A 14,666-nucleotide genomic window follows, 5' to 3' on the forward strand; every position below is an offset into this window, starting at 1 on the left:
CCGTAGGACCCCTCAGCATCTGGTCGACCTAGAAGGTCTGCAAAGAAGCTTCGACCCATTGGAATAGTGGGACCAACTATTCTCGGCTCCTTCTTCGAAACCTGCAAGTAAGCCTTTTCGGAAGCGTCCCTAGGCCAACCAGTGGGCTGACCAGCTTGCGCAGGAGTTTTGCCCTGATACCGCTGCCGTTTCGAGGAGGCCCTTGAAATTTGGTAAATCGCAAGCTCTCTGTTCACGGCACTCTCATACCGAATTTCATACACTTGGCTTTCCCAGGTAAAGTGAGTGCGCCCGAACCGGAGTATATGTGGTTACCGTGTCGCCCAGCCGTGATGACGAACTTTGCAAGTTCATTGCAGCTGTGGTCCTCTGTGTCCTGAAGCCTGCTACAGCAGAACTGGCCTGATCCATCCACCATGAGCGCAGAAATCGCCACTGTCCCGTTTGGGAATCAATGCTGTATCTTCGTCGCTGAAAGCCGCAGAGCCGCGAGATTGCCGTATTTGAACCTGTAACCGAAGTGGACTCGACTGCAGAAGTTTGGTCCGGGGTGCACTGGGGGTCGGTGAGTAATTGCAACCCTAACCGGTGGCCCCTAGCGCATCCATCCATTTTTACGCACGAGTGGCCCCTGAGGGCTCCACTCCTTTCCACTGCTAGTGCAAACTAGCAAACTATTGCCAACTCTTGGAATCGACTCTGCCCTCAAGTGGAGGCCCTCCTCGAATAGTGGGAACCTATTCTGCATCACCTCACCTACCTTCCTGAGCTGTTACAGCCCCTACAAAAGACCCTGTTTTGCCCATTGAACTACTGCGTGCGCAAGCTTCGTAAGTACATTTGAGCATTAGTCTCCCCTCATTTTAGGGATTGGACTGCCTTTCAGTTAGGACTGTGTTTGATGCAGAAGGGCCTAAAGACTATTTGCACTGCCTGCTTCCTTCCCCGTTTAGGTTGCGGACCCATTTGGTGCATTCATCCTTTAGACCCCATTGGTCTTGTATACATGAGTATGGATAGGACTGTATTCATTTAATAGTATTGCTGTGATATTCTGACTGTGTGTAGAATTGCAATCATTTGTAAGTGTCCTTTACTCTGTGTGCTCATTGAGGTCTTTCAGTCACCCTCCCCTCTCCTCAGACCCAGTCTTGACCGCCGTCAAGCTACCTTGATTGGTATGGCTTGTCCAGAAGATTACCCTGTTCCGAGAAACTAGGCTGGCCTTCTGAACCTCTGCCCACCAGGTCAGAGTTCAGCAATCCATTTTAACAGAAAGCCCGGACGAAAATCTTCACATTTTGTGGTACCCTACCAATACCTCTAAGGGGCATGTTTGTTACCAAAGTGGCCCATGAAGGGAAGGAGATTAGGGCCAAACTCTTTGTCACAGACATAAACACTCACTCTCTACTGAGCTGCGCGATAGCAGTGGCCATTGGAATAGTACATTTCGCTTTTAGCGTCTATGCCGAAGACATAAATGAGGTCCTTGAGAGGTTTAGGCTGGTGTTCGAGGGCGTTGGCAAACTACGAGGTGAGTCCATAAAGCTGTACATCAACAAGACTGTACGTCAGAGTGCACTGAAACACTGGTGGATCCCTTTTCATCTACAACAGGTGGAACGAAAATGGCAGAACCTGATCGAATTGGACATTATAGAAAAAGTGGAGGGTGCCACCCAATGGGTGTCCCCCATCGTTGTGGCGAGCAAGCTGAAGCAACCAGGATCGGTATGTACTTGTGTCGACATGAGGCTTCCGGATCTGGCCATTAAGCATTAACGACACATCACCCCGACTCTTCACGACGTGGTGGGGGAACTAGAAGGTGCAATGGTGTTTTTGAAGCTAGATCTGCAGTCCGGGTACCATCAGCTGGAGCTCCACCCCAACTCCCGATATATTACCACCTTCACAACCCACCATGGGCTTTACCAATACAAACGTTTAAGCTTTGGGGTCTCCACCTCAGCTGAAGTATTTCAGAACGTTATACAGGGAGCCTTGGCAGGTCTCGAAGAGATCATCAATCTTAACGATGACATTCAGGTCTACGCAATGTCGGAGGCTGAGCATATGACATGCCTCTAGGAGACACTGGAAAGAATTCAGACCCTTGGGCTCACTCTATATTGCAAGAAGTGCGAGTTCCTGAAGGATAACATAGAATTCTTCGGATTCGTATTCCATGAGAAGGGCATTTCCCCCGGACCCGCAGTAAGATTGCGACATTCAAGAGGCAAAACCACCAGGGAACGTGTCTGAACTCAGGAGCTTTGTAGGGATGGTGATTTATTGCGGTTGCTTTATTCCAAACCTGGCGACCCTCTCCGGGTCCCTCAGGATGCTGACAAGAAAGGACAAAGTTTGGGAATGGACTGCCAAAGAGCAGGATGTTTTCAAAACCATCAAACAGGCACTCACGGGGAAGGAGTCTGGCGTTTTTTGATCCGGGGAAGGAGTCACAGATCATCGTCAACGCCAGCCCAGTTGGACTGGGAGCAGTTCTGTCGCAACAGGATGTGCAGGGACAGATGAGACCGACTGCGTACGCCAGCAAGGCACTAACCAACACAGAGCAACGCTACTGCCAGATCGCGAGAGAAGCCCTGGCCGTCCTATGGGGATACCAACATTTTCGACTCAACATTTTCGAGTCTCAGGAGGATAGCTCAGTGGCAACGTGCTCGCCTTGTAAGCAAGTCGACACGCAGCCCCACAAGTTCAATCCCCAGGTCCGCGCATAGAAACCTCTGGGTATTAAGCCCGTTACAAATAACCTATCATCATACATACTGGGCAAACCGGATACGTTAGTGACTGACCACAAACCGCTACTCCCCATCATGGCGGGCTCCTCGTCCATGCCACCCCCAAGGATCGAGCGATGGATGCTGGCCCTGATGGAGTACGGGGTGGTGCTAACGTACAGACTTGGAGCCCACAATCCAGCTGACTACCTCTTGCGTTGTCTGACGAGCGGAGGGAACAAGATGACACAGCACAGGTAGCAGTCAAAGAAAATGTTTGCCTGGTCGTGGAAGCCACCAAACCGGTTGCTCTCACTGTTCAGGAGGTGGCAGATGCCTCGAACGGGGACAAGTGTTTTCAGGTGGTCCGTGCGGCCATGACCAGTGGCAAATGGAAGAACGTCCTGTCCAACCCCAACCGCAGGAGTCGAGAGGCGCAACGGAACCTGCAGCAGCTGTGGCGAATGAGACACAAACTGACGGCAACGGATGAAGGACTGATTTTAAGAGGACACCAGTTAGTGATCCCACAAGCACTGGCGGGAAGAGCGATGGAGCTGGCAACTAAGGAGAACTCTGTACCAATTCCTGAGGGAATACAGATCAACACCTCACCGGTCCACGGGTGTGGGCACTGCAGAGGCACTTTTCCAGAGATGCCCCAGAGTACTCCTCCCGGAGGTGGGTGGAGGGATGGACTTCGGGGACCAATGACGATGATACAACGTTGAGGTTCTGAGGATACATAACGATGAGGAAAACCTCTGACAGCATTTAAAGCCACCTGACATAGTCGTTGGGGACACGGTACTGGTGCGTAATCGTCAACCGGAGGGGAAGTTATCCCTCGATGATGACAGCCGCTGATCGAAGGGGGAAAGTGACTCGAAACTTCTGTTTTTTTTTTAAGTTTGGCAAAACGGCGGGACAAGGAGAACGAGAGGAAGAAAGTCCCCTGACAGGAGTCTCAGGTGTGGAGCCAACACCAGAAGGTCGAGCGCATAACGCAGTGCCAACACTTGGCTGGGCAGAAGGAATGCCACGGAGGAGGAAGCCGGAGGGAGATACCCCCGCTGAAGAAGCCCTGCACGATTCCGAGAATATATAACGGGTGACTAGGATTGAAAGGACCTGTGCCAAAGCAAGAAACCCGATGTTGCCCGTGTTGGGCCTAACCCAGTTTGGTATGTTACCATGTTTTGCCATGTTTATGACCGTCATGTTTACATTGACTATATTCTGAAAAGCTTTATTTCATTGTTATGAAAAAGGAGGAATATGATGTGGTCATGTGGCGTGACGGCAACTTTCTGCCATTGCGTGTTGTAAGCAATAAAGTGGGTGGTCCCTTAACATGCCAGTGCGCACCTGGAGCCTGATACGATAGGACCGGTGTCGTGTTTTCCTTTCAGGGACAGTTGGGACAAGGCCTACATGCGGGGATCCTGGAGCAACGCAGAACATAACAGTCGGATTGCCTTTAGTTTTAGCAATGGTGGATTAGCGTCTTGTCAGTGGCGGCAGATTGCTGTGTAATTATGGATCAGCAGACTGACGTGGAGCGAGCGGATTGCCATTATTTTCAGTGCTTTCTCAATCGTCAGACTGCAAGGAAAAGGCAAGTGGCCTTATTGGCAAAGCCGGCAGATTGCCATGTTTACCGTTGGTGGCGGATTGCCCTCACTTCGGTGTCGGCGGATTGTTGTGCTGTGTTACGCAGTGAGGTGTCTCAGTCGAATGCTGCAGTCAGGAAGCATGAGTCCCGATCCTCCTTCTCGTCACCACTTTTGTTTATGCCTTTCGCCTCATGTTAACATACTCTGGACTTCTCATTCGATCCACAAACAAACAGAGCCAGAGTGGATGGAATTGAACTTAGCTTTATTCCCCTCTCTTACCAACTGCCCTGATGTCCATTACTCAACCCTCCTTCCCCTTCCTCCTGCCATTGTCTCTTCCCCTAAGGTCTTTCCCTTCTTAAGGTGGAGCCTTCAGACTACGTTACATAGCTATCAGCCTTTCATGGCCCTTGGGTGGGTGAAAACACCTGATTTTACATTTGGCGGGTGAAGGCCCATTGATTCCTATGGGCGTGTAGCGAGGTTGGCGGGTGAGAGAGCTGCATAAGTGGCGGGTGACACCCACCAAAAGCGTGTGAGTTGAAAGGTATGACGTTATAACAGACTCCTCACACGTGGCCACATGAAGCTCGAGAGCTCTGTCTGCATTAGTTACCAAAGTATTAACCCCCCCCCCCAAGAAAGATGTAACTGGCACAACCAATCTTGTTTCCTATGGACACAAAATATGATTGAAGACGTTACCAACGGCAGTGCGATTACCAGGCAATTTATGTGGTATACTTTTTGGCTTGTCTTCATTTGTGACTGAAAAGTGGTTTAAGGAAACAGTAGGATCGTAGTTGCGCTCTGTATGGGCAATAAAATACCTGCAGTTTCCTTAATTTAATGTATTAAATTGGTTTGTATTCATAAACCTACTTCAGAAAACTATTAGCTCAAGAGGATATACTTGACAAAAATTACAAGAATTTTGAAGAAAGTACAAATAACATTTCAGATGTCATGCGATCTGTCTGTCTTAGATTGAAAAACCTATGTATAAAAAGCACAACCCTATAATTGAGACAAGTTTCTAGAGCATGGGTGCACAACATACGGCCCGCGGGCCATTTGCGGCCCGCCATGCCATTTTGTCCGGCCCACGAGGCACAAAGACTTCCCTAATGGAGGGCGGCCCGCAAGCAGCATCGGCCGCCCTCCATTAGGAAAGTCTTTGTTGTCTTCTGGGCCGGACAAAACATTGGCCCTCATTGGCTCAGCACACACGCACCATGCAGCTCCTACGAGCCACGTAGTGCGTGTGTGCTGCACCAAAGGAGTGCCAGCATTACGGCTGGCGTGGCCAGTAAGGCTTAATGCCGGAAGATCATTTCAGCCTTGCTTGCCACGCCAGCCGTAGTACCGCTCCACTTACCTCGCCAGCGTTTCAGCTAGCCTGCCTTCCAGCACGTCCGGTAAGTGGTCTGTATGTTTGTGCTGTGTTTGTGGGGGAGGGGGGGGTCAAGTGTGCATGAATTTTTGTTTCTTTATGTTTGTGTTGTGTTTATTGGATTCGGAGGTTGGGGGGTGTGTCAGGTCTGTATGGGTGTTTGTATGTCTGTGCAGTGTATGTTGAGATGCGGGGCTGGGGGGTGTGTCGGGTCTGTATGGGTATTTGTATGTCTGTGCAGTGCATGTTGAGATGCGGGGCTGGGGGTGTGTCGGGTCTGTATGGGTGTTTGTATGTCTGTGCAGTGTATGTTGAGATGTGGGGCTAGGGGTGTGTCGGGTCTGTATGGGTATTTGTATGTCTGTGCAGTGCATGTTGAGATGCGGGGGTGGGGGTGTGTCGGGTCTGTATGGGTATTTGTATGTCTGTGCAGTGCATGTTGAGATGGGGGTGGGGGGTGTGTCGGGTCTGTATGGGTATTTGTATGTCTGTGCAGTGCATGTTGAGATACGGGGCTGGGGGTGTGTCGGGTCTGTATGGGTGTTTGTATGTCTGTGCAGTGTATGTTGAGATGCGGGGCTGGGGGTGTGTCGGGTCTGTATGGGTATTTTTATGTCTGTGCAGTGTATGTTGAGATGGGGGTGGGGGGTGTGTCGGGTCTGTATGGGTGTTTGTATGTCTGTGCAGTGCATGTTGAGATGGGGGTGGGGGGTGTGTCGGGTCTGTATGGGTGTTTGTATGTCTGTGCAGTGTATGTTGAGATGCGGGGCTGGGGTGTGTGTCGGGTCTGTATGGGTATTTGTATGTCTGTGCAGTGCATGTTGAGATGCGGGGCTGGGGGGTTTGTCAGGTCTGTATGGGTGTTTGTATGTCTGTGCAGTGTATGTTGAGATGCGGGGCTGGGGGGTGAGTCGGGTCTGTATGGGTATTTGCATGTCTGTGCAGTGCATGTTGAGATGCAGGGCTGGGGGTGTGTCGGGTCTGCATGGGTGTTTGTATGTCTGTGCAGTGCATGTTGAGATGAGGGTAGGGGGTGTGTCGGGTCTGTATGGGTATTTGTATGTCTTTGCAGTGCATGTTGAGATGCGGGGCTGGGGGTGTGTCGGGTCAGTATGGCTATTTGTATGTCTGTGCAGTGCATGTTGAGATGCGGGGCTGGGGGGTGTGTCGGGTCTGTATGGGTGTTTGTATGTCTGTGCAGTGCATGATGAGATACGGGACTGGGGGGGTTTCGGGTCAGTATGGGTATTTTTATGTCTGTGCAGTGCATGTTGAGATGCGGGGGTGGGGGTGTGTCGGGTCTGTATGGGTATTTCTTTGTCTGTACAGTGCATGTTGAGATGCGGGGCTGGGGGTGTGTCGGGTCTTATTGGGTATTTGTATGTCTGTGCAGTGCATGTTGAGATGCGGGGCTGGGGGGTGTGTCGGGTCTGTATGGGTATTTGTATGTCTGTGCAGTGCATGATGAGATGCAGGGCTGGGGGGGTGTCGGTCTGTATGGGTGTTTGTATGTCTGTGCAGTGCATGTTGAGATGCAAGGCTGGGGGTGTGTCGGGTCTGTATGGGTGTTTGTATGTCTGTGCAGTGCATGTTGAGATGCGGGGCTGGGGGGGGGGTGTCGGGTCTGTATGGGTATTTGTATGTCTGTGCAGTGCATGCTGAGATGCAGGGCTGGGGGTGTGTCGGGTCTGTATGGGTATTTGTATGTCTGTGCAGTGCATGTTGAGATGCGGGGCTGGGGGGTGTGTCGGGTCTGTATGGGTATTTGTATGGCTGTGCAGTGCATGTTGAGATGCGGGGCTGGGGGTGTGTCGGGTCTGTATGGGTATTTGTATGTCTGTGCAGTGCATGTTGAGATGCAGGGCTGGGGGTGTGTCGGGTCTGTATGGGTATTTGTATGTCTGTGCAGTGCATGTTGAGATGCGGGGCTGGGGGGTGTGTTGGGTCTGTATGGGTATTTGTATGTCTCTGCAGTGCATGTTGAGATGCAGGGCTGGGGGTGTGTCGGGTCTGTATGGGTGTTTGTATGTCTGTGCAGTGTATGTTGAGATGCGGGGCTGAGGGGGGTGTGTCGGGTCTGTATGGGTGTTTGTATGTCTGTGCAGTGCATGTTGAGATGCGGGGCTGGGGTATGTCGGGTCTGTATGGGTATTTGTATGTCTGCGCAGTGTATGTTGAGATGTGGGGCTGGGGGGTGTGTCGGGTCTGTATGGGTATTTGTATGTCTGTGCAGTGCATGTTGAGATGCGGGGCTGGGGGGTGTGTCGGGTCTGTATGGGTATTTGTATGTCTGTGCAGTGCATGTTGAGATGCGGGGCTGGGGGGTGTGTTGGGTCTGTATGGGTATTTGTATGTCTCTGCAGTGCATGTTGAGATGCGGGGCTGGAGGTGTGTTGGGTCTGTATGGGTATTTGTATGTCTCTGCAGTGCATGTTGAGATGCGGGGCTGGGGGGGGTGTCGGGTCTGTATGGGTATTTGTATGTCTGTGCAGTGCATGTTGAGATGCGGGCTGTGGAGTGTGTCGGGGGCCATGGGGCATAGTGTTTGCTTGAGGGGTGGGGGCCATGGGGCATAGTGTTTGCTTGAGGGGTGGGGCCATGGGGCATAGTGTTTGCTTGAGGGGTGGGGGCCATGGGGCATAGTATCGGACCCCAAGTGAGAACCCAATAATAAAGCTAAAACAGGCACAGTTAGGAGATGTACATCCTTTGCTTTTTGTGGAAACCTGACTCGACAAAGGCCATACTCCTCTTGGGCAACCCAACAGCAAACTATAGCAGTCCAAAATAACGGAATGTCTAATCTAGGGTCAATAAAATATATATAAGTTAATTAAACAGACGATATGGAATAACTAAATAGAAATAAATGATAACAATGGAAAATGTGCAGTACAAAATGTAAGTTTGAAATACAAATAAAAATCGTTACACCTCAAAAAACAATTCTTTTTCCATGTGTTTAATAAAAATTGGGGGTTGAAAAAGCCTCCTGTCATGCCACGCCCCGCCGCGCCTACCGCCCCACCCACATTTACTTTTCGGCCCACTATAGCCATCATGTAAGGTACTTTTGGCCCTCTGTCAAAATCAGTTGTGCACCCCTGTTCTAGAGCAAAAGGCTACCATTTGAGCTCATTTGCATAAGCGTGTCTGCACTGGAGGTTAACTTCCATTGTCGGCTACTGGGTGGCGCTGTAGCATGTGTGACATGACTAAAATGGTTTAGTTTACTTTCAGAATTGGTATGAGTATTTCATTTAAAACAAATAATAGTATAATTATACTGTTCTGCAAGCCAGTTTAAATCAACACCTGAAATAATTACGCTTGTTAATTATCTCGCTACGGAGAGGCCGCCTGAAGATGGATGTGTTTGCTACAGTGGGGAAGACATTTGCACAGATTGTGAGGCTTAATTGAACTGGATTGGCTTCATGAATAAATAGTCTGGATGCCGGCTCCTCCCTTTCTACCTTTTTTCCTACGTTCCGCCCACTTTCCCTCCTCACCTGGCTCCCCAGCTTCTCTCCTCTGCTCCACCCTCACGCTCGCCCTGCTGCCCATGGCCTGCACCGTGATGTAACAACCTTCGAGGATAGACGTATCCAATCACTGCTAGCTTAAGGTGTCTGGTGGAGATAGCGAGAGGAGAGGCGTTTGCTGAAGGGAGGAGTTAAGTGGGACTCTGCCAATAGCAGACAGCCTCTGACGAGATTACAGAAACAAGCTCCGCCTACTACACACAGGCTCAATGAGCTGAAAACAACGAGATCACTTACAGCAGAAGTTGTTCTAAGCGTATTGTCACATGGTCCAAGCCTCTTGTGCAAGTCTGCGCATGCGTCTTTGGGTACCGCGGCCATAGGACACGTTTATATGAAAGCAATCTGCGCATGCGGGTATTTACATTTTGTTAATATTCTGATTGCTGCGCAATAGCTATGTATTTGTTTTGTTAGTCTGGCTTCCTGATAAGAAGCTTCCTAGCCTAGGGAAGGATCATATACACCATAGGCGTTAGTCGCTGGATCAAACTCGCCATCTGATAGGCTGCTCCGGCGGAACGCTAACTCGCTTGCTGAACCACATTTACATGTTCAATCTAGCTAACTCGGAGATCTGTATCGACCTGCAGGGCTGTTGATAGATAACTTTGCCATGGAGGCACATCCTCAAGTTAAATCGGACGGAAAGCACCCCAAAACACACTAAAGAGAAGCTGATACCATGGGTGCAAAACCATTGGGCTAATTGGCTCCCTCCCCCGAAATTCAGGGACATTCAGAGCCGTCAAGAGCGGGGCGAAGTGCAGACGGGGAATGGACTAAGGGTCTGCGTTGTACTTCCAAACGGACTATAGGTCTGGTGTTACTTCCGAACGGACTATGGGTCTGCTTGTTAATTCTGAGTATGTGACTTTGCTTTTATTATATAGCGCACCGTCACCAACGGAATTGGTCCCCAGGCGCTCTGGCGGATCTGTAAACTGGAAGGGGGGTGGGGGGTAGGGTTAGACGGTGGAGGGGAGTGGCAGAGGTGATGTGCTGTTGGCGGCTGCAGCTCTGTATACACCTTCCCTTCAAGGGACTGTATTTCACGCAGCGTTGCCTTGTCCCTGCCTGTCATCTGCCTTATTGTCTGAAGAAGGTCCTCTATTTTGTCCCTGGGCAGGCGGCTCTCCCCCATGGAAGAGTCAATCTCTATTCCTAGAAATGACAGGGTGGTGTGGGTCCTACAGTTTTCTCGGGTGCCAGAGTAACCCCTAATTCCTACATGGTTTCACTGAATGCTTTTAGGGATGAGCTGCGTAGGAGAGACCCTGCTGGGCCAGTGAAGAAGAAATCATCAAATAGTGTACCGTTCTGGCTCTGGGCATGGCCTGTTGGAACGCCCACTGTAGGAAAGAACTGAACTGTTCAAAATAGGCACACGCGATGGTGCAGCCCATGGGAAGGCATTTGTCAAAATAGAATGTATTGTCAAAATGGAAACACAGCCACTGGTAGGTGCTCTTTTGCACGGGCAGCAGCCTGAAAGCTGACTTAATGTCTGCTTTTGCCATGAGAGCGTGTCTACCTGACAGTTTTACTAGGTCGACAGCATCTTGCACGCAGCTGTAAGAGACAGTGGCCTCCGTGGCAGGGATGCCGTCATTGAAAGAGCTGCCGGGTGGGTGTGATAAATGATGGATCATCCTGAACTCCCCCGGCTCTTTTTTGGGCACAATGCCCAGGGGGGAGCATAAAAAAACTCAGTGAAGGGGGGGGGGTGCTGGAAGGGGCCCTCAATCCTCCCTAGTTGTAGCTCTTTATCCATTTTTTCGCTTATTATGGTAGCTAGGGATGAGGCAGATTGTAGGTTCTTGGGAATGGTGGGAGATCCCTGGCCCTTGAATGGGATCTGGAAGCCATCTTTGAAACCCTGAGCCAGGGATACTCTAGCTGCTGGGTCAGGGTAGTTCTCTAACATTTTTAGCAGTTGGTCAATTTTTATTGGTGAGGCCCCTAATCTATAGCTAGTGCATGTTTTTGCCCTCAGTGACTTTTGGGCTGGGCCTGGAAGGAGAGGCTTTTGTGCAATTGTTGCTGCTGTGGCCACCACTGCATGTGCTGCATTGGTGCCTGTATCTGCACTCGGTGCCCTTGTTACATGACCCTCTGTTGAAGTACCGGCAGGACCCCGGAGTGCTTCCTTTGGCCCCCCCGTTGCTGCGGTTGCCAGACTGCCCCTGATTATGCCCTGTTTTTTGCCCCCCTGGGGGCGTTCTTCGAAAGGGGGGTTTGTTTTTGTTAGTATTTATACTGTCTTGTTGAGGCCTGCGCTGGTTATGTTGCCTGTTTCTACCCCTTCTATTATGCTGATGCTCATAGTCCTTGCTGCTTTGGGCGCTCTTAGCTGAGTTTTCTTTTAATACATGAAAAAGATACCATTTAGGGTCTTCCTCCTCCCAGCCCAGGTCAGGGAATCCCTGCATCTCCTCCCTGAACTCTCTATCATAGTTCAGCCAAGACTCCCCCCCCCCCCCAAAGGTATTGTGAATCTCCAAAATTCTGTGGTGGTAGGCAATCATTGCAGTGCCCTCTTCTGGGAATTTTTCTAGAATTATTGTGGATAGTATTTGAAAAGAGCCCTCCCAGTTCTGAATATTCTTCTCCAGTGTGGGCCTCTTTGCTCTCTCTTTTTCTTCCTCTTTCTTATACCTTTTTGAAATGCCAAAACCTAATTCTTCATATTCCAATAGGCAGAAAATGTCAATAAATTGCTTTTTCCAGATCTTTCTCTTAATTTTCCGCTCAATGTGCCATGCAATGGTCTTTTTTAGGCTTCTATTTACACTTTTGCCGGCAGTGCGCCTCCCATATTTAGCCATATGTGGGGTTGGAGACGGTACATCATCGCTAGGCCCAACCCATGCTTTAAGGTGGCCCTGGTCATCCTCGCCCCCAGATTCCGACTCTGTGTCTGTGCTGTCACTCTCGCTGCTGGAGCTGCTCGAGTCATCCCTGTGCCTCCTCTTTTTCCCAGCACCCGCACCCTTATGCCATTTTAAAAATTGTTCAAGCATAGGCCCCAAATCATTGCTTTTCACAGTACCTGATTTTGCTTTCCTTTTGGTGCCTGGGTGGGTGTCTGAAGAGGCGGGCATGCTGCGGACGTCAAGGCGCTGCTTCTTCCCTGATGGTTGCTCCCTTTCTGCTGGCTCCTCATCGCCGTCGACCTCCTCTTCCAGGGCGCCTGCGTCATCCTCGTTGAGGCCGGTGGATGCGAGCTCTGCCATTCTTTCCTGCACCACGTCCATGCCATGGACGGCTTTCGCTGCTTTGGCCCATTCCAGGAGTAATGTTTCTTTCAGCGATAAGGCGTTGGCCATCTCTTGCCTGTTTGGGTCTCTGCGTGCTGGTTCGTAATGGGTTGTCTTTGTGTTTCCCAACTTGCTGTGTGGGTCAGGGTCCTCTTCCCCCCCCTCTTGTAGTTCCCAGGTAAAGTAAAATGCTGGGGCTCTGTGTCTGCCTCCTTCCAATGCCGAAATGTGTGCCTGGGAATTCCGGCTGTCCTCTGTCCAGCTGTTAAAGCCGATGCTCTGTGTAGTCCTGCTTCCCAGGCTGAAGACGCAGCAATGCACGGCCGCCGCAAATTCTGCTCTGCTCCTTTAGCTGCACGTTGCTTGTGACCTTTGACTCGTTCAGGTTTGGAATGCTGTGGCCTGTCAGTGTCAGCCCACAGTCCCCCGCTGTATCCCCCAGAAGGTATTTTTAATTTATCTTCGCCGTCGTGACACAATGTCAGATTAGGACAGGTCTCATACAGCAATTGTCCAGCTGTACCTTGTCCTATCTATGAGCAGCGTTGATTCCTCGCAAAACACTGGCAGCAGCCCCCCCAGTTGAAACAATCACCTGGCTGTAGCTGGACTCTTCCCATGAAGCAATTTGCATGAGTGCAACAGTGTAGCGCAGCGTTGGTTTCTTTAAAAAATTCCACTATGATGGGAGGTGCAGGAGGGGCTGGGGAGCTTGCAGCCTTCTCTCCTAGGAAAGCACAGCAGCAGTGTGCCTCTCTGTCTTGTTGAAGCCTGCGGGGCTGGGGAGGCCCACTCACCGACGGTTCTTCACTGCTGGAAATATGTCAATGTCCGCTTTTTCTGCGCAGCCAGGAAAAAATGGTCAGCTGGACCCAGCAAACGGTGCTCCTTCTTGTCCTGGTGCTCTGTGCAGACCTGCAGCCGTCCTGCTGCTGTTCGTGGCTGACGGGGAGGAAGCATGAGAAGGGCCACCTTGCCCCCGCCAGATAAAGGCAAAATTCGGCCTAGGGGCAAGGCGGCCCTTTCTTTGAACTTCAAAAGTCCCCCGCTCAGCATCCGCAGGATGGGAAGGGGGGCCTTTGAAGTATGGAGGGCAAGGTGACAGGGGGCAGCGACTACCGGTTGTCACCTGCCCCTCTCACCTCACCCTCCTGTCTTGGAGACGCGCTGTCTGGGTTCCCATTGTTAAGGGACCCAACAGCCCGACCCCACCATGTGCATGCTAAGTGGGGCAGCGCCAAACAGGCGCTGCCCCACCGGACTTCGCACAAATCCCCCACCTCCCAGTTTACGTCCCCGGGCCTCCCATCCGGGTGGGCCCGGGTGTATTGGCGGCTTCCGCTCGGTATACACCGAGCACTGGGCTTTGGTGCAAGTATCAGATGGGCGAGACCTTGTGTTCTGTAGGTGCTGTTTATGTGTTGATGTGGTGTGGTGAAGTGCGTGCGGATTGCCGGGAGAGAAATGGTTGTGTGGGTTTTATGAGGGTTGAGTATGCAGAGATTTGAAGGTTGGATTAGTGGGGTCTGTATCCTGATTTTGATACTTTTGTGCAGCATTGCCCTTTTGTTCAGCAGTGCCTTTCTTCGTTGTTTTGTCAGGGGCAGGCCTAACTGCAAGCTGGAAGTGTGTGACAAACCTTTTTTTACCAGGTGACCCTTTTACACAATTTCTTTTAGAGTGGGAATCATGTTTATTATGACGTAGGATAAAAAGCATGTGTAAAATGTACACGTAAAAGATTGGCGAATACTTTTTATGCCACACCATATAGTATGGGATACATTTGTATGGCAGTGAGGGGACATGGAACGGAAATGCCTTTTCATCAACCCTCTCGATCATTTCAAAGGCACATACGTTTTAGCCAGCATAACATTTTCATTTTGGTGGAATACTTTGGATCCTTATAGAATCTGACTTTCTTTCTTTTTTAATGTATTTTCTTTTTAATTTTTTTTTACACTTTATATACAGTATAAACTGACAATAACAAGTTAAAATACACAATATTTAAAATGTTTTCCTAGATATTATCGCTGCTAAAATGAAGGAAATTTGATTACCATTTAAAATTCTATGCCAGCGTTTTCTAG

General features: G+C 50.3%; 2 protein-coding genes across 3 annotated transcripts in view; one reads left to right on the plus strand and one right to left on the minus strand.

Moving 5' to 3' along the window:
* G6PD (glucose-6-phosphate dehydrogenase) overlaps nucleotides 1–9,411 on the minus strand; it is a 440,636-nt gene extending 431,225 nt beyond the window's left edge. Inside the window, exon 1 of the mRNA XM_069645233.1 lies at nucleotides 9,278–9,411. Within this exon, the coding sequence (XP_069501334.1) occupies nucleotides 9,278–9,332 (55 nt within the window). The 5' untranslated portion in view covers nucleotides 9,333–9,411. The remainder of the gene's footprint in view (nucleotides 1–9,277) is intronic.
* A 149-nt stretch (nucleotides 9,412–9,560) lies between these two features.
* The window catches only part of LOC138567238 (zinc finger MYM-type protein 1-like), a 46,076-nt gene continuing 40,970 nt past the window's right edge, over nucleotides 9,561–14,666 (plus strand). For both annotated transcript variants that reach the window (XR_011302142.1, XM_069645235.1), the window contains exon 1: nucleotides 9,561–9,667. The gene's annotated coding sequence lies outside the window, so the exon portion shown is untranslated. The remainder of the gene's footprint in view (nucleotides 9,668–14,666) is intronic.

The sequence above is a fragment of the Ambystoma mexicanum genome, chromosome 2p (assembly GCF_040938575.1).
Source record: "Ambystoma mexicanum isolate Mex_15411 chromosome 2p, UKY_AmexF1_1, whole genome shotgun sequence".
Classification (NCBI taxonomy): Eukaryota; Metazoa; Chordata; class Amphibia; order Caudata; family Ambystomatidae; genus Ambystoma; species Ambystoma mexicanum.